This window comes from Saccopteryx leptura, chromosome 1 (genome assembly GCF_036850995.1).
Source record: "Saccopteryx leptura isolate mSacLep1 chromosome 1, mSacLep1_pri_phased_curated, whole genome shotgun sequence".
NCBI lineage: Eukaryota > Metazoa > Chordata > Mammalia > Chiroptera > Emballonuridae > Saccopteryx > Saccopteryx leptura.
Genome location: NC_089503.1, coordinates 240,904,382 through 240,924,088, shown reverse-complemented (window position 1 = coordinate 240,924,088; position 19,707 = coordinate 240,904,382). Strand labels below are relative to the sequence as shown.

The window sequence follows — 19,707 nt, the reverse complement described above, 5'->3', positions numbered from 1 at the left end:
AAAGTCATCTCTGCTCCCTGGGTGGGAGAGTCTGGCATGGGGCCGTCTCTATAAAGAAGGCAGGTGGTGGAGCCGTGTCCTGAGAGCTGGGACATTCCTACTCCCAAGAAGTGGCCTGTCCCCACCACTCCACCCCCAGTTAGCCCACAAGATCCAATTACCTTGGGTCTAAGGCCACCAGAAAGTCTATATTGGTTCTTGGCTCCTGTAAGAAATCTCAACTTAGGGGTATAAGACTGTTCATAGAACCAACTAGGCCTTCCTGGTTCTTAAGTCCAAATGGCAAAGAGCTCTGGGGCTGGGGAGGTGGGCCAGGGACCTGTGGCTGCCCCAAAATCCCTGTCGTAGGCTCCATCTTGAAAAGCCTCCCCGCCCCCACTCAGAACCAGGCCACCCACCACCTATGGAACAGTGGAGCCCAAACACTGCTATGTCAGGATGGGGGTGGGAAAAGCAGCAAGACTGACCTCAGACAGGCAAGAAATCACCTGATTTTATTTAGAAGTGGCTGGTCATATGGTGGAAAGGCATATATGGTACAAAATTACAGAGGTTTAGTTCATTATACAGTATAAACCATCAAGTCTTTACAACAAATTACAGTGTCTTTGGATTTTTTTAAACTCTCATGTGTAGCAAATCAATGTACTCCTCCAATCACATCACTTCTTTATATCTGAACTCCTTGTATTTACAGAACTCTACACACAGAGGTGTCCCAAGACTCCCAACAGTGTCAGCAGTCCAGCAGAAGGTACGATGGATCCTCGGAGAGGAAGATGCATGTGGGACAATCGAGTCAGTGTCTTGGGCATAAAACAGAGGCAGTATTCCCAGTCCCCAAAGTAAGGCACGACAGACAGGCGGCCGCCGTCTCAAGCACTGCCCATCCGAGGCAGCCCTGGGAGCTAAGGGCACCGTGAAATATGGCCACAGGCAGGCCTCGGGTTAGGAAAAAAAAATACCATGGACTTCTTGTCAGTTTCTCATACAGGGAAGGTTAAGGTGGGAGGAGGAAGTATAAGGGAGTAAGAGGGCATCTAAACAGCCTCTACGCCCTTCTGACTCTTCAGTGGCTCAGCTCCTAGCTCCCTCTTTCAGGGGACACACAGGCCCTTCCTGGCTGGCCCCTGTCAGTCACACCACTGGCTGTTTTCCTGCCCTCCATTCCCTCTGGCCAGGCTGGGTATCAGGCCAGCCACCCGCCCCTCCGCTGCCCCGTCCCCTGGGGGTGGGAACTGGCAGCACAGAGTGGGAAGCAGTGGCCAGAAGGTCCCCACCCAGTTTCTGCCTGGGCACGTTCGCACCGACAACAGCCATCCTCCCCAGTCACACGATCTCCCAGAGCCAGGGCCTGCTAGGAACCGCACCACGAATCTTAATGCTGACACTTATTTAAAATTAGGTCTGTTTATTAGTAAAGTGAGAAAGATGATGGGTGAAATGGAGCCCCCTCAGGCTCTGGGCCTCATGCTGCTCGCAAACCCACACCTTCAGCCCAGTGCCTGCTGGGTCGGGTGCCTGGGCACGGGGCACCAGCGTGCCAGTTACAAGTTAACATTGGTCTGTGCCGAGATGCAGGAGTGCAAATGCAGACTGGGGCAGGGCAGCCTTCATTCAAACAAACCACCAAGGAGGAGGGGGCCCTGAACCCCCAGGAGGACGCGGCTGTGACACAGCTACAGCGCCAGTGTCCTAGGGTGTGCCCGGCGTGAGCCACCAACACCTGGCTCTGAAGGGATGTCCAGGTTGCAGAGCAAGTAACATGGGGGGAAACCAGGACCACAACCCTGCCCCCTGCAACAACTCAGCATGCTCCCAAACCCCAGCAGGGCAGCCAAGCTGACCGTGATGGGGATGCCGGGCAACCATCGCGCTGCCTTGCCTGCGCAGTAACAGTTTGCCCCGGGCACCAATGGGACAAATATCTCCTTCCTTACACGCTTGTTCTAAGACAACCCAGCTGAAAGCTGTGAACCAAGCCATCTGCCCAGCCAGGTCCAGGCAGCTGCTCAGAGTCTGGGAGCCTCATCCAGCGCAGGGCGATGGGATCCTGCAGGCCCCAAGGAGAGGCTGCTCCTGGGAAGGTCCCCATCAGGGCCAGCCAGGCCTACGGGGAAAATCTCAGGCAGAAAACTGAGCTTGGGGGAAGAGAAGGTGCTCCGGAAACCTCAGATAACACGGCTGATCCAACTTCAATCACTCAAGACTCTTCCATTGTTCTGAGCTTCAGCTAGTAACACATTCAAGTCAATAATTCCATTACAGTCTATCCCATTTAAATTAGAAGGGTAGAGAGAGAGTACGACACCCCTCATCCCCCACGGACCTGCCCAAGACGGTTCTGGAAGGTTGTTGCCACCATATTACAGAGCAGATGGGCTCCTCTAAGTACTTGGCCAAGTCAGTAAGGATCATAAGCCCCCAGCCGCCTTCCATCCCTAGTGCCCTCCCTCTAGCGAGCCTGGCGCGCAGCATTCTGCACAGCCGGTCAGAGGTTGTGCGGACAAGGGCCGCTCTGCCCAGAGCAGGGGGCCGGGAGGCCATGCTGGGACCTCCGCACTGGCCCCCACCGACAGCGACGCAGAGAAAACCCTGTAACTGAAAACAGCCTTCTAAGGACTGAGCTGGAGGTTAAGTAGGAAGGCAGAGCACTGCCCTCGGGGACACAAGCCCGCGGGCGCTCCCGCGGTGCCAGGTGCAGGCAGGAAAGGGACACGGGGCCTGCCTCGGAGGGCGAGCCCCACGGACCTGGGCGCCAGGCAGCCCGCGTCGCCCTGCGGGCAGGAAACGGGAGCTTCCTGGCCTCCCTTGCGGAGGGCGGACCACCAGCCCTGAGTGCCCGCCTGTCTGTTCGCTGGGACTAGAAAACAGAAAGACACCTACCTCCCAGGCCGGCAGTGACGTGCGGACATGGACAGAAGGCTGAAGGCCGCTGACGGCCCAGGACCCTGCCAGGGAGATGGAGCTCGGGGAAAGCCAGACTGGGCATGCGCTGGGGGCCGGGGCAGCAGATCCTCGTTAAGAAAGCAGTGGGTTCAATTATAACACCTGGGTGTGGGCAGTGAGCTCCCTATGCTGGGTCAGGGCGGGCCGAGGCCCAGGTCATTAAGGAGGGACCAGCAGTCTGTTTTGTGGGGAAAAGGGAAGAACCAGGCTAGAGTCAGAAGCTGGACCTTCCCTGGTTTCAGGCTGCTCCCTGTGAGACCCCTCCCAGCTCGAGAACTAGGGCTATGTACTGATACTGAGAGAGCTAAGCGAGACCATGCTCGTGACCTGCTGACCCTGTCCCTCTTTCGTTAAACAGGGGAGAGGTGATGTGTGGCCGCTCGGGGCGGGCTGAGGTCCTTCGAGGGCTGGAGGACCCCAGGTGAGCTGGGCCAGCGCGGCCAGCTGGGAGCGATTCCGTTCCATTAAGGCAGCTCCGCCTGGCCGACCGCCGACGTTAGGAGACAGACCTAGGTCAGGCCGGGCGTCCCCAAGAGGAATCACTAAGTGCTAATCAACCCTCAGCCCTTGCCCCCCCCCCCACCCCCGACTCTGAGCATGCGCAGTCATGCCCCATGGGCATTCCCGTAGGGTCTGAGCATGCGCAGCAATGCCCCGGGGTGCTCGGAGCAGCCCACCAGGGGCAGGGTACTTGGCCCTACGTCTCAGGAGGGGCTTCAAATCCCCAGAGAAGCAAATATTGAAGAAGAAGAAAAAAAAAAACTTGCTGGATATTGTTTCCAAAGAGTCTAAATATGAGAACTAAAACCACGCACACCCCGACTAGGAGGGAGGGGGCGGATGTTCAGCACCAGGTTACCAGCTCCTGCCTCAGGAAGGACAGGAGCTCCAACTCTCCCCTGGGCCCACCCCTCCCCCGTCTGCAAGGCATCTACCCTCTTCTGGCTTCCAGACGCCTCCCAAGTGAGCCCAGCAGGGCTCTGGGACCAGAGGTGTCCTGCCCAGAGGTCGGCCATGTTGTGGGACGCTTCAGACTGTCCAGGTTAGATCTGGCCTGTGGCTCTGCCAGGGCCCAGCCCCAGGGATGGTGGAGGAGCACTCCCTCCGAAGGCCCTGGTTTGGTCAGGGAGTCCTGCTCTAGAATTTTAAGAAGTTAAATTGGTCTAAGGACCATCCCAGAAACCAGAATTGCACAAAATATTGTGATGCCTCTGACTAACGTCATTGAATGCAAAAGCACAACATAATTCTCCCAGTTTTCGAAGTTATCTTAGAGTAAGGCCACTTGTGTATTTTTATTAAAGGAACATGGGGAGGGGGTCGTCCTATGCCCCTTTGGGGACCCCTGTCTGAGGCAGATGGCTGGCAGCTCCAAGGGGCCACAGAGGCTTGGACCGTGCAAGGCAGGCCCTGGGCACTTGCACCTGGGTAGATGATTGTGACTCGCGAATAATTTCGGATTTTGAAAAATAAATATAAATAAATATATTCCAAACACTCTGTTAAGGGAATAAACAGCAAGGAGAAAATACTTCCCAGGTATAAGATGCTAAAACACGCACAGAGCAAACTCGAAGAAACCCTGTGCGAAGGACACGGTAATGGTGGGGGGGCAGGCCCAGTGGTCCTCCCTGGGTCAGACAAGACCTGGGCCAGAGGTGCCAGGAGGCCAAGCACAGGCACTTATGGTGGTAGTTGATGTGGGAGCTTGGGAATGGGGTTGGGGGAGTACAAGGAGCCCGAGGAGCCAGCCAGCATTTGGGGGCTGGGCTGGGCTGGGCACCGGCCCTGGACACAAAGGAAGGATGCCCTACTCTGCGAGGAGGAAAGGCACTGGTTAGGATTATTCTTTAAATTAAGAGGTTAATAGGTTTTCCAGAAGAGAAAAGGAGCAAGAACAGCCCCAGGTGGGAGGAGCCCCATGACCAGGGGACGGAGATGCGGGGCCCCGTACCTGGTCTCCCTCCCCAGCGGTCAGGACCACTCTGGGCTCCCGGGGCCTTCACCCTGGCCCTGAGGACGGGCCTGCCCTTCATTCTCTGGGTAGAGAGGAAGAGGTGACGCTTCCAGAGTTTTGGGAGAAACGGAGTCACCAGCTCTGCGTCGTACAAAAAGCCTTCACTGCCTGCTACCCCGGGGAAGGGGTTTGAGTTGATGTGGCTACTCAGCTCCAACTCCGCCCCAGTGCTGTGCTGCCTGTTGTCAGAGTCCGCCCAGGAGGGTGCTGGCTCAGCTGGCCCAGGATTTCCGGTCCTCGGGGTTCTTGGGGCTCCTGTCCATCCGCAGAGCTGAGGTGCTCTCGGCCTTGGCCAGAGCTGCTGTCAGGGAGGCCAGGTTGGTGGCAGAGCCGGAGAGGGTGCTGGTCCTGCGGGGCTCGGGGGCGCCCTGCAGCCTGAGCCCCGCGCTGCGTCGCCGGCCCGCCCCCGCCACCCTGCGCACTCGGCCCGGCCTCACCAGCAGCCCGTAGCCAGGGTTGCACTTGAAGTACTGCTTCCCTCCGATGGAACCGTCGTTCTTACCTGAGGGGAGAGTTAAGGAAGAGGCTGAGGTGGCTCATGGCGGCTCACAGCCCCCAAAGCCCCTCCCTGCAGGGCCCTCTGTGCCAGATGCCCGCCTGAGTGCTCACCATGTAACAACCGAGGCCGGGGGCCCATCTCCTGGGCACACATTGGTCACTGCGGACAAGCACCGTTGAAGCCTCAGGCTGAGGCTGATATGCTAGTCCTGCCATTTCTGAAGCCACCAAAACAGAGCTGGTACTCACCCCCACCCCGCTCCAGGACACAGATTATTTTCAATCTAGATGGTCAAACTGTAAACTTAGCATGGAGGTTTTGGTAGAATGATAATTTTTCCTAAACCCGTTAGATGGTAGCCGGCAAATTCCCAAATTATAGCTTGTCAGATGTCATGTTTGACGTGTCAAAATGGAGCTAAGCTTCCCTTGTGAAGTGAGTGGAAATAGGTTTAGGGTGAAGAATGAGAACTCAGCACCTGGGGGAGGGGCACACCTGACCACTAAATGTCAACACCCCCCAGTGATGGGTTGGTGGGGAGCAGGATCTTTGTTGCAAAAACAGTCATGAATTTCCTATCCTCACAGCCTAGCCTGCCCTCTCTTTACCCCACTCCAGACAGGCCTACTCCCACTCAATGCTCAGGGTATCCCTGTTCCCTCCCACTCGGGCCATGTCAACACTGGGCTGCTGGGTCACACTCTCACCTCCCATCTCACTGGACCCTTCCAGTCTCACTTTTGCAGGGCCGGGGGCTGTGCCCTCTCCCTGGGGGCTCCCTGGCCCTGGTCTGAACACCCGTCAACACTGATGCCTCTTAGCTGTGTCTCCAGTCCAAGAGCAGCCGCTCTGACATCTCATCTCCACTGGAACGTCCAACCTGCACCTCCAACTCCACCTCCCCAACAGAACCTGGTTCCTCCAGCCTGCGCCCTGCCTGCTCTCTCAGGCTCTCCCATGGGGTCATGACAGGCTCCCCTGTCACATTGCCCCTGACTTGGCCTCTTCTCACCACGCATCTGGCCTGTACATCTGCACAGCCTTCCACCTGGCCTTCCTGGTCCCACTCTTCATCCCAAGTCTATTCTCCTAAAAGAGTTGTCTTTTTAACCGCTCCAGGCCCTCGGCCAGTCGGGTCCCTGTGCACAGTTTGTGCCCATGGGGCACCGTCAGCCCACTGCGCTCCAGCCCACCTCATCCTTTACATCACTCCCACCCTCCTGTCACTCAGTGTTACTGAAATAGTCCCACGCCCACCATCCTCTCAGCTTAGCCCACTTTATTTTCTCCACAGCACTTGCATGAAGTATTATTTATTTGTTTATATGCTCATTGTCTCCCCGCTAAAATAAAAGTCCAGTGAAACCAGGGACTTGGTTTTGCTCAGGAAGGTGTCTTCAGAATTCAGGACAGTGACTGAAACATGGTAGGTCACAATATTTACTTGGTGAATGAATTCATCTATTTGCTTATCTCCCTTTAGTTTTTTCTTAATTAAAAAAATTTTTAATTAATTTTTAGAGAGAAAGGGAGAAAGAGAGAGAAACACTGACTTGTTGTTTCACTTATTTATGCATTCATTGGTTGATTCTTGTATGTGCTCTGACCCGGGATCAAACCCGTAACCTTAGCCAGGGATCTCATTTAATTATTTTTTTAAGCGAGAGAGGCAGACAGACAGGAAGGGAGAGAGATGAGAACCATCAACTTGTAGTTGTGGCACCTTAGTTGTTCATTGATTGCTTTCTTATATGTGCCTTGACTGGGGGGGCTCCAACTGAGCCAGTGACCCCTTGCTCAAGCCAGCGACCTCAGGGTTTCGAGCCTGGGTCCTCAGCATCCCTGGTCAACACTCTATCCACTGTGCCACCACCTGGTTAGGCAACTAATTCTTAAGTTTCATTGCAAATACAAACTTCTTTCCCAATTCACCTTTGCATTTTGGCAGAAATGAAGTTTAAAAACTTCCAGCCTGTGCTACAGTAATTTTCTAGAACCACTTCCAATTTATGATATTTTTTGCCAAAATTATTTTTATAAAGACAGTCAGTGACTTCACAGCTGAGCTGAGGGGCCCAGAGTCAGAGTCCGTGGGGACAGCCTTGGTGTCACAGAGCACGCCAGCCCAACTCCCCTGTTCCCACCCAGCACAGCCCCTCAGCTTGTTCTCACTCCTCCTCCCTGCACCAACAGCACCCCCCAGAGTGCACACTGGCCCCTGGAAAGCCATCTCCTCTGCTCCCAGCCCTCCCCCAGTGGGGGGGCTGCTGGACCCACATACACAGCAAGGGAGGGGGTGTCACTCTGAGTCCTCAGAATGTTAAACACAGAGGTAACTCCTGGGATCTACTCAAGAGAAGTAAAAATGTGTGTCCATACAAAAACTTACACACAAATATTCCCAGAAGCCTTATTCACAAAAGCCAAAGAGTGGAAATGACCCAAATGTCTGTCAGCTGACAAATGGATGAACAGCATGCAAGCCATCCATACAATGGGATGTTATTTGGCCACAAAAAGGAGTAACATGCTATAACAACAGGCTACAACTGGATAAACCTTGTAAGCATTACGTTCAGTGAAATAAGCCAGACACAAAAGCCCCCATTTTATAGGGTTCTGCTTACGTTAGAGTATAGACTTAAACATTTCATATTTGACAAAAAGTAGATCAGAGGTTACCTGGGGTCTGAGGAGGGGAAAGGTCTTGCTAATGGACATGTGGTTTCCTTTGGGTGTGATGAGCCTGTTCTAAAATCAGATGACAGACACGGGTGCACAACTCATAAAGATAATAAGACCGCTGAACTGTACATTGTACAGGTGGAGATTATGGTGTGGAAGTTGTCGCATGATAAGGATATTTTAATAAAACACCTGAAGAATAAATTACTTCCATAAAGCCTGACCTTGGCTTTACTGAAAATGATGATCTATTCACTCTAAGCTGTGCCATTCTAGAATGAGTCTTCAGAGACTGGCCAGCCTGTGATGGATCTTAGATCGCCTTGTCATCTGCTCCCAACTTGTGGGCCAAGGAGCCCTGGGATGCCTTAGGGACGGCTGAGCATCTTCAGAGGCCCAGTGAAACCTGAGCCAACAAAGCAGATAGAGCTGCTATCATAGTTCCAATGCAAATGCTTCTGTGACTAAAAAAAGAATGGCATTTAAATTCATTACCAAATTTATAGTAGCTTTCAATTAATGTCTTAGGTTTCTGAGAAACTTCTGGAGAAAACCTGACTCTTAAAATGCTTTGGAAAACTTCATCTAAAATTCCTCATTTTGAAAAGTGGTGACTCCAGAGTCCCAGAGGTGAGATGATGTGCCTGGGGGCACACCACGAGCCTCTGGCGCAGGCGCAGCGGCCCCTCCCGCTAGACCACGTTAGCCCGTCCAGTTGCCTCCATGCCAGGGACCTGTCCTAAACGAGCAGCACTCACCTGAAGGTAAGTCCAGCTCCACTCCTACCCATGTCCCCTCCTGAAAGTCGGTGGGCCCAATGTATCTCACAATGCCCATTTTGTTGGCACCCACGGTGACATATTCCCCTTCTCTGAGCCACTCTGGGACTTCACTGGCTTCTTCAGAATCAGAAGAAACTTCCAGCTTCTCCAGGGTCTGTCCTCCAGAGCTGCTGTCGCTGGGCCCTCCCAAAGCCAGCAGGTCCTCTTCGGGACCCGAGGGGCAACCAGAGTCCCCGCCAAGCATGCGCGTGAATGACTTCAGCTCCGAAGTTCGCACTTTTCGGATTCTGAATGGGGATGCTGGAGAAGGCGACTGAGACAGGAGGTCAGGAGGCAGCTGTGGTTTGGAGACATCTGGTTCTAAGCTGGTGGCTGGCTTGGCCTGGTCCTTAGGTCTCCCCAGTGGCTTGGTGGCAGGGGAACTGTCCCCTCTGCTTTGCGGGCCAGGTGACTCCTGGGGTGCAGAAGTGGGAAGACCAGTTAGCGAAGTGCCTGCTTCTTCCTTCTGCTTCTCTGAGGAAACCACTCCGTTGGCCTGGGCCACTCTGGCACTGTCACCGTCACTCTGCTGAGTCTGCCCTGCTGGGACAGGTAGTGACAGAAGGCTGCTCTGATCCTCCAGTGAGGCAGGGAGAGTGCTGTCTGCGCCTCGAGCAGCAGAGGGAGACAGGGGCTGGGTCTCAGGGCTGGCCAGGCAGGGGACAGCAGGGGGCGAGCTGGGCGTCTGCCCACCAGCCTGGGCCACAGCCTCCAGGCCCAGGGCAAAGGCATCAGACAACGTGGCGGTGGAGACACTGTGTGAGAAGTAGCCGCTGGAGGCCTCGCTCATGGGGCTGGGTGGCCCGTCCTGCACTTCAGGCCCCTGGGTGTTGGTGGCCACGCTCTGCGGCGAAAGCACTTGAGTTGGTCTGCTGTAGGTCTTCACCACTGGGGCAGTCTGCAAAGTCACATCAGAGGCCACACTGGCCCCCAAGCTCTCTCGGTGAGCCTGAAGAGGGAAAAGGGAAGTGAAACTGGTTAGAATTCAAGGTTAGGCGTGCACTTCCAAAAGGGCTGAGACAGAGGCCATGCTGTTGGTTGAAACGTCACAACTCAGTGGTGAGAAGAACACTGCTGAGCAGGAGGGCAGTTCTGGCTCCAGTGTTGGCTCTGCCACTTACTGCCATGTGACCAGCTTCTCCTGTGCTCAACCCTGAGGGCCCTGTGCCTCTGCACGTGCTGAGAGCTCAGCACGCCCCGGGGCCTGCCCGGAGCTGGGATTCCAACAGTTTAACAACCGTTTCTCTGCCCTAATGACCGTTTTAAGTATAAAAAACTGATATACCAAAAGGTAGTTTATTACTTCATGCACTTAATACTTAAATAAAAACAATAAAAGAGGTACACAAAACTAGATTATGTTAAAAGTTTTAAAATATTAATGAAAAAATATTAATACCTGACAAAAAACAATAAAACTGTTATTTAAGATATTTCCATATTGCTTCTTGATTGGCGTCCTCAGTTGCAATTTTTTTCACCTATGGACAGAATGAACATTACTACAGGCACTTGGAATACGCTGTTGGAGATGAACATTAAAAAAGAGTAAGGAGCCCTGGCCGGTTGGCTCAGCGGTAGAGCGTCGGCCTAGCGTGCGGAGGACCCGGGTTCGATTCCCGGCCAGGGCACACAGGAGAAGCGCCCATTTGCTTCTCCACCCCTCTGCCGCGCTTTCCTCTCTGTCTCTCTCTTCCCCTCCCGCAGCCAAGGCTCCATTGGAGCAAAGATGGCCCGGGCGCTGGGGATGGCTCTGTGGCCTCTGCCTCAGGCGCTAGAGTGGCTCTGGTCGCAATATGGCGACGCCCAGGATGGGCAGAGCATCGCCCCCTGGTGGGCAGAGCGTCGCCCCTGGTGGGCGTGCCGGGTGGATCCCGGTCGGGCGCATGCGGGAGTCTGTCTAACTGTCTCTCCCCGTTTCCAGCTTCAGAAAAAGGAAAAAAATAAATAAATAAATAAATAAAAAAAAAAAAAAAAAAAAAAGAGTAAGGAATATAAGTTTGTGATTTCCACACTGGGCCGCTGCCCAGGCGCCCACCTTAGAGAGAACCCTGATTACAAGTGCCATTTTAACATCTGGTTCACCGAACTCAGCAAAAAATTAGATATCGGTTCTGCTGAACCAGTGCAAACTGGCTGAATCCCAGCACTGGGCCTGCCCCTTCCATCTCCTCACCTTCTGTGTAGAGAGTCTAAGAGATGCCTGGATCCTATGATTTATACAAGAAATATATATTTGGTCTTCACCCCCATTACTGGCATAGAGCCCTTTCTAATACCCTTGGAATTTTCTAAGTGGTAAGAGCAATAAAGGTGTCTTGACATTCAAAACAAACCCCTTCCAACAACTCCTTGCATTTATGTTAATTGAGTGACTTTTAGAAATCCCCTAAGGATGGGGGATGGATGCCAGGAGAACCAGCCATGCTTAGAGGGTTGTTCAGTCCCACCCTGATTTCTGGGCAGCGGGAAGGGGATAGAGACTGAATCAATTGCTAATCACCAATGGCCCATGCTTTAATCAACCATTCCTACATAATGGAAACTCCATAAAAAAGCCAAAAGGACAGGTTCCGGAGAGTTTCTGGGGTGGTGAACACGTGAGGTCTGAGGGGAGACAGGCCGCTTCACAGCCCCTCCCCATACCTTGTCCTGCACCTCTCTTCCATCTGTCTATTTCTGAGTTATATCCTTTTATAATAAACCGGGGATCTAGTCAGTAACATGTTTCCCTGAGTTCGGTGGACCACCCTAGCAAATCAATCAAACCCAAGGAGGGGCCATTGGAACCTCTGGTTTACAGCTAGATAGTCAGAAGTATAGGTGACAACTGCACCTGGTGTCTGAATGGAAGGCAGTCTGGTGGGACTGACACTTAACCTGTAGGCTCTGACACTCTCTGGTAGACAGCATTGTCAGAATGGAGCTCAATTCTTGGACACCCAGTTGGTGGTGTGGGAAACAACTCATATGTGGCTGCCCCTAGGGTCGGTGTGGCACAAGGCAGAGCATGGCACACGGTAAGCGCACACTAAAATCTCCATCCCTTCACCCCCAAGCCTTCCCCACCTCCCTGAACTCAAGCTCCCTTGGGAGTAAACCCCCTGCCCATACCGACTTCCCAAGGACACTGTGAGAATCACAAGGCCAGAAGAACACTCTTCTGAAAAACTGATATGATGCTCTTCCCAGAGTACTGGGAAGTGCTTCAGCACAGCTACCTAGCTGAGGCTCAAAGAAACAGCCAGAGGCCTGCCGATGTCTGGCTACTCCCGAGGAGGACAGAGGCTGCTGCAGGCTGGGCCCTTGCTGGGAGAGGCCATCCCTCAGGCTGCTGCCTGGTCAGGAGGTCCTTGACCTGGAGACACAGGCCCAGCAGCAGCCAGCCCCCGGGGTCACAGCTGAGGCCAGGGCGGCTCACATCACTGCATCTGAGTCACACTAGCAGGGACGCACACAAAGCCCCATCTCATGGGGAATGACAACAGCCACTGCTCATTCTGTTTCTGAGGTGCTCATGAGGTAAGAAATCGTTTGAAAAAGGTGGCAGATTACCTTTCTATTACCAATTCACAATGACGGGGGGAAAGAGCTGGCAGGGATGGGGAATGGGGTTGGGGTGGTGGAGAGGGTGCTGTTCAGGAAAAGAAATATGCTTTCCAATATTTACGGAAAGGTTATTTATATTACAAGAATGGCCATTTTCCATTTGAAATACAGGATTTATTTGAACTGGGAAACAGCTGAGATCTATAAGTCTCTTACAGTTACTTGGCTTAACTCAGCAGTTTGATAAATCATGCATTTTCACGTGAACTGTCATTTATATTCCTGTCTCCAGGGACCCTCCCTGCCCCACAAGGCACACTTTCAGAGTATGGAGTTAACGGCACCTCCTGAGATTAACAGCCCATTTTTGTGATGGATCTCTGGGCTGCAAAATTTACTAAATCCAATAGATCAATAACTGTCAGCAGCATAAATACTCTAAAAGATTAGGCAATCCTTCAATCATTTTTCTTTTGCAACTTATACATGTTTTATTTATTCTTTTCTATTTTATTTTTAATATCCCTGACCAGCCAGGGAAGAGTACACGAACAAGTTACAGGAGTCCTGAGTCTGAACAGTAGCTGTGATCCCGAAGGGGCAGCACTCCCCCTCCCTTTCCTGCTGAGACCCCAACACTGCCAGGCCGACAGCTGTTTGTGAAGGGCCAGCCAGGTGCTGTCTGTCCTGAGGAGGTGAAGGTCCAGTGACAGTGCCTTACACTCCCTGCTATTATCCTATCTGCTTCTATACGAGTCCTCTGACATAAGCCCAAAGGTAGTATCACACATTCATTTTACAACACGGCCCAGAGAGGTTCAAGGATTTATGCAGAGCCACCAGGAAGTGAAACACCAGGGGCCAGAGGTCAGATGCACCACCACAACACAGAGGAGACAAAAGTGGCGGGTGGGGAGCATGAGGGCTGCTCTGTCCTGTGAGCCAAAGCGCGCCTCCGACTGCTTCCGCTCTGCACTGCAGGGAGCATGCGCACTTGACCGGAGTGGATATGTGAGTGGAAACCTACCTGCCATCTTTGGGTGACACCCCTACTATTGACACTTCTAGACACTGCCGCTAAAGCCTGGGCTGCAGACCACCATGACGAGCCCCAGGCTGCACCGAGCAGCAGAGGCCATGGGTCAGCGCCCTCACCACTAGGAGACGCGCTCTCACAGTGTCCCACCAGCCTGAGGGCCCCAATGCTGCTTCAGCAACACTGCCCGTGGGGTGGGGAGATGCGGTAGTAGCTTCAGCTAAACTCATAAACATGAGTGTAGGGATGGAAAACGGCCTTTTAGAAAGGAGTGAATTCATGGAGGTCTGACTTTTAAATTATTTGGCCTATTTTGCTGTTGTTTTAATAAATAAAATTTCCCCGTGAAGATACAGCATTTCTAAGAGAACGAGTGCACAGTGGGAGAAAATAGTTCTGCTGTTCATAAGATTAGAAGTGCTATTCATCGGTGGGAGATCATAAGAGACCATTTTTTCTCCCCGGGCTTAGCATTAGTCTTTTCACGCTGATATCATGAATCAGAATGAAATGTAAAACTGAGAATTAAGCAACACTTAGAATAAGGAGATTGTTCTGTTTATAGAAATCGCCTTTGCCTGGCAGTGGGCTATTAAAGCAGCAGACTACATTAGCAGTCAAGCACCTAAAAGTTTAGCAATCATATGATTAACAAGTTGAAAATAGCAAAGTGTAACAAGGAAAATACGGAGGGAGAAGACAGTGGCCTATATTATGGCTAATTATCCAAACAGGAATGCTGAAATAAAGCCACCGTGGTGTGGACTCAGCAGTCCCGCACCGGCCCCACTGTACGTGGGCCGCCCGCCTCACTCACCTCCGCCAGCCTGGGCATCCTCAGGTCCGGGGGCGCAGACTGCACCATGATTCGGGGCACCGGCTGAGAAAACAAGGGACAGGTGGGCATGAGGGATCAGGAGGAACAGAAGAGAGATACAGCGAAGGTTTAAACTGAACTGACTGGAGAGCCTGTCAGCTTTCAGAAAGTTCTAACAAGTCACTGCCATGTTCTGGGCGTCACACTGTACAAAGAAATGGGAGAAATCAGGAGCACAGCAAGTGGTTTATCCCTGCCCCCCAATTAGCAACAGAGGACACAGGCTAACACAGGAATACATACAGTGGGCTCACACCCTCAGGCTCTTCCCACTCATACAACACAGGAACTGCGTCCGCACATACAAGGGCTACACTCTCTGGGAAAAGTCACTGGGACAGGAAAGATCAGGAAAGGCATTAAGCAGAGGTGGAATTCAAACGAAGCCTGATGGCCAGGGAAAACTCATGGTATAAAAGGAGGAGAGGGGTGCAGTCCCAGGAAGGAGGAGTAAGGAAGCCAGTGTGGCTGCAGCATGACTCTGGGCATAAGGCGAGCCGGACAGATCCAGGGAGAGAGGTTTTGGTATGTGGCACTATCCCAACCAGGTAATGTGGTTAGGACCGCCACGGGTGCCTGAATGGAGAAAGCAGGAGGCTGAGGAGAATGATCTGGTGGCGGAAGGCAAACTGAGCGAAGAGATACTGAAAGACTAATGTAGGCTAATCAACAATAAGACGCCAGCAAGAGTGGGTGTGAGTAACGGGTGTGAGCACCATCACAAGAAAGAACTTCAGTACTAGGGGACCCAGCATTCAAGTAACATTAAAGAAAGAATAAAAACAAATAGGCATCAGGATAAGGAAGAGGGATGTCAGAGGGAGGACAAAGAAGCAGATATTCATTTAATAGCGGCGGAGTTTACAATGGCAGTGGGACACTGAAGCAGACGTGATTATCATGGAGAAACTAGGAAGCTACTTCTGTGTTTATTCCCTCAATACTCATCTCTCCCCTACCCGGTCTCCCTGCTCCAGAGCAGGAGTCTGGACCACAGATGGCTCAGGTCGAAGAGGGTCCATGCTCACAGAACAAACAGTCCTACTCCTCCCTCTCTCAAAGAGAAGTGAAAATTGGGTGAAACTTGTTTCTGTGCAGTATGAGTGCCTTTGCTTTGGGTCCATAAGAAAAGCAGCTGGTCACTGACCTAAACTGCTCAGAGACACGGATTCCATGTCTATCCGTTTCCCTTCTCTGGGTCTGAATGCTCCAGGCCCTCCCCGCAACGGCTCTGGGTGTCAGTGACTCTTATGTCACTGCCACTCTCTGGACAGTGTGCAGACCCTAAGGCTGGACGGCCAAAGTCCTGCTTCTTACAGGGCTGGCTAAACTCTTAATTAAAGAGACCAGAGACCACGTGGAATAAAAGGACCCAGTTAGGGTGGCGGTGACCCGAGGTCACAGCACCAAATCACTGCATTTCTGCAAAGGGAACCATTATACAACCAATTAGCACTTAGGGAACTTTTGGGAGAAGGTGGTAGAAGGGATTTATCTTCTGAAGGGAAGGGAGCAGTGAGAAGATTGAGAAGAGGTGCAGAGAAGAGGCAGTTAAGTAGGGAATGGTGGGAGATAAGGCTAAACAGACGGGAGGACCTAGGGACAAACAAAGGAATATACAGCTTCCCCTGCAAACCCCAGGGAGTTAGGCCTGAAAGTGCTAGAATCAGAGTTGTGTTTTAGAAAGGTAATGTGAGCCCTGGCCAGATAACTCAGTTGGTTAGAGTGCTGTCCTGATATACCAAGTTTGCAGGTTCGATCCCTGGTCAGGGCACATACAACCAATAAACGCATAAATAACTGGAATAACAAATCGAGTTTCTTTCTCTCCCTTCCTCTCTCTCTCGAAAAGAAAAAAAAAATTTTTTAATGTGAGTGGCCAACAGACCAGACAGGAAGGATGTCCTAGAGGCAGCAACTGCACATGACAAGGATCTCCAGACCCTCCCTCAGTCCCTTGACCAGGACACATAACCCCTCCCCTCTCTCAAAGCCCCTCCTGGTTTGTCCTTGAGGGAGTTCTTCATTTCCCTACTCTACTGTCAGCAACTGATAATGGAATTATTTTCAAGCCAGTATCCCCTACTCTGCCATCGAGTCCTGGGCCGCAGGGCCACTATCTTTATGCTTATTTTTCACATATTATCTGAAGTCCCCCACAAATGGAAAGGTAGTCAGAGCATACTTCTTAGTAAAAACAGGATAAAGTTTCTTAAGTTTGAACTCCAAAATACTTACATTCTTTAGTTAGAGCTTATTTAAAATAGACAAGGTTGAGATGAAACATTCCCCCTTAAAGTATAAAAACATAAAAATCCTACCAATGATGGAACCATCACTACCCAGGATGAAGCCTTCTCTAAGATGATATACTCCTGCCCTACTAAATAAAGCACAGAAACATAATTTACACTTTTCTTTATGACTCAGAGTCATTAGAAAATTCCAGTAAATGCTTAAAAAATCTTAGCTGAAATGAATTAAAGGACCAGATTGGCTGTGACACTATACAGGAATCCAGCAAACCACAGGGAGTCACGGTGCCCTGACCTCATGGCTCCGGGCTACCGAGCTGAAAACCTCATGTCTGCCCCTTGCAGACTTCCTGTCACCATTCCTCACTCCCAATGACCACTTCCTAATCAGGGAACATGTTTCAAGGTGCCCCCCGACCCCCACCATTCAGACAAAGCATGAGCAGAAAAGTGTAAACACATCTGAAAAGGCTAAAAACAATGCCACAAAGTAAGATTGGGCCAGATCTGAACAGATGTTGGTGTAACGACGATACTCTGACCACGCTACTGCACCTGTGCCTCCTGTTCCTACATTAGAAGCTTCGTGGTGCCTTCCTCCATGAGGTGCTTAGCAATGGCGGATGCCAGATCTCAACTCTGGACAAGTGGGGACCACAGGATGACACTGCTCCAACAGAGGAAGTCTGAAAGGTGTATGCTAACGACAGTGGGGGCACAGACATACAAGACTGGCCACGTGTTAATTTGTATCAAAGCTAGGTGACAAGCATATAGAGATTCATCCCCTCTACTTTGTACATTTCCATTTTTCCATAACACTGCCCTACACGAACGTCGCTGAGGCTGTGAGCCAGTGTAACATTCCGTTCAACCAACTTCTCCCGCCCCACAGCGACAAGTGTTACAATTGTTTTCAGGTACTCAGCAGTCTCCCTTATATAGCTCAACTTTTATTTTTTTCCCTCTTACTATCCAAATTCAGACTCTTACTAGCTCTCCACTGAACCACTGAGAACACGAAGATGAGAAAGACAGCGCTCTGCTCTCCAGACTGGCAATCTTGTTTGTGGGAGGGACATGGGTGTAAATAACTCAAATGTCAAGAAAGAGGAGAGACAGCAGAACAGACGTTTCCAAAGCAGAGATTTGGAGGAGGAAGGGATCATCAATGGAACTGGCCTACAATACTCTCACAAGGGCAATTTTATTCTGGGTGAGGGTATACTTCAAACACAAAAAGTGGTGTGACAAAGGATGGCAAAGAGCCATTTTGTGTCACATGTGTCCCTTCTGCTCACAGCTGTGCTCTGGGAAAAGATCCTCCATCATCAGTTTTGGGGAAGAGAGAAGGGCCTAGACTGGCAAGCACTAGAGGGTCAGGGCCTTGTGGGCATGTGGTTGATCATCACGGGCAGTAAGGAGCTACCAAAGGTTCCTGAATGAAACTCTAAGGAGAGCTATGACTATGAAAGATTAATGCTTAAATAGGAGAAATACAAAATACAGAGAAATCATTAAGAAGTTGCTTTAATGGTTCAGTAGAAAGCTAGTAAGAGCCTGAATTTGGATAGTAAGGGAAAAAATAGAAATAAAAGTTTAGATATGTAAAGGAGACTGCTGAACACTTGAAAACAACTGGCTATATGTGGGGAAACAGAGTCAGAGATGATGAATAGGAAGTTGGTAACGGAAATGAGCAGAAACAGCATTGGTGTGTGTGTCGCACATGTGTGCAGGGGTGGGGGTGCTTAGTTTTCTGTTTTTGGCAATGGCCTGTGATGAATTCAGCAAACTTATTAAGGGTACCAAAAATACCTACAAAGTATATTGAAATCTTAGATGTGCCATTTGTCCTTCACACATAACAGCTCAAATTTCCAAATGTGTATTGTTTGCATTTTAATGCTCCTTCACATATCCCCTGTGCAGGCAGTTGCCTCCTATTTCAGGAGCTCAAAACATTTTGGATCATAAGCTCATTAATCCTTATGACACATCTGGTAACTATTAATAAAAATGACTGCAAAGTATTTTGCAGCTATAAATATTAAGAAGAAGTCCCATGAGGCCAGCAAATATAAGTATAATTATCTACATTTCACACCACAGAAACCAGGGCTCACAGATATTTTCCTAATGGTTAAATGCAGTCGGGGTGCCCACTGAGTTAGTGACAGAGACAGGAAAGGTCTGAGTTCTTAAGCGCCAGGTGAGCCTGCAATCACGCTATCCGCTAAGCATGGCTACAACTGAACAGATGAGTAGGTTACAGGCAAAAGAACTGCTTAGAAGTATTGCAGGGTTAGGTGATGATCACTTCTCTTAACGCATCTCATCATTTTGTAACTCGGGCTTTCATAGGCCACATGAATTAAAATAGGGCAGATTAGATGAGAATTTCTTAACTAGGCATCAAAGCTATTTTGGAGACCCCAAAGTTTTAACTTCTTGACATGACACAAAAGACCCTCACCTCTCTGTGAGGTTACAGCCTCTCACTCTGGACTCCCTAAATACATGGCTTTGCCAGGGCCTTCCTCTCGCTGTTCCTTCCCCGGAGTCATTTCCCACGCATTCACTGTGAGTGTCAGCTTGAGCAGGACCTACTTCTCCTGAAACTGTAGGTAGAAATACGCACTGCCTTCAGTGTGTCAGCCCCAGACATACACATGCCACAGCGGCTACAATATCATCCCATTTGTGTTTACGTGTCTCTGAGGAAACTTCTCTAAACCAGCTATCTGAAGGGCAGGAAGATGTCTCATTCGTTGCTATATTCCCACACATAAAACAGTCACTTACCATTTGCTGAATGAATAAATGAATAAATCAATGACTTCAGTAATGTGAAGAAAGCCAAATTGTACAGTTATATAAAGAATTTGGGAAATAACTGACATTCCAAAGTTTGAGAATAGGTGTAGGTAGAGAGAAGAAATTATCAGCTGAAGCCCCCCAAAGAATCACTCTGTTCAAAAACAATGAATTTGCTGACATTTTTTTTGATTGAAAATGA

General features: G+C 50.7%; 1 protein-coding gene across 1 annotated transcript in view; it reads right to left on the bottom strand.

Annotated features, from left to right (window-relative positions):
- Window positions 1-628: 628 nt before the first annotated feature.
- KIF13B (kinesin family member 13B) overlaps window positions 629-19,707 on the bottom strand; it is a 235,453-nt gene continuing 216,374 nt past the window's right edge. Inside the window, exons 38-40 of the mRNA XM_066388256.1 lie at window positions 14,374-14,436; window positions 8,909-9,920; window positions 629-5,468 (exon numbers count right to left, since the gene is read on the bottom strand). Of these exons, the coding sequence (XP_066244353.1) occupies window positions 5,179-5,468; window positions 8,909-9,920; window positions 14,374-14,436 (1,365 nt within the window). The 3' untranslated portion in view covers window positions 629-5,178. The remainder of the gene's footprint in view (window positions 5,469-8,908; window positions 9,921-14,373; window positions 14,437-19,707) is intronic.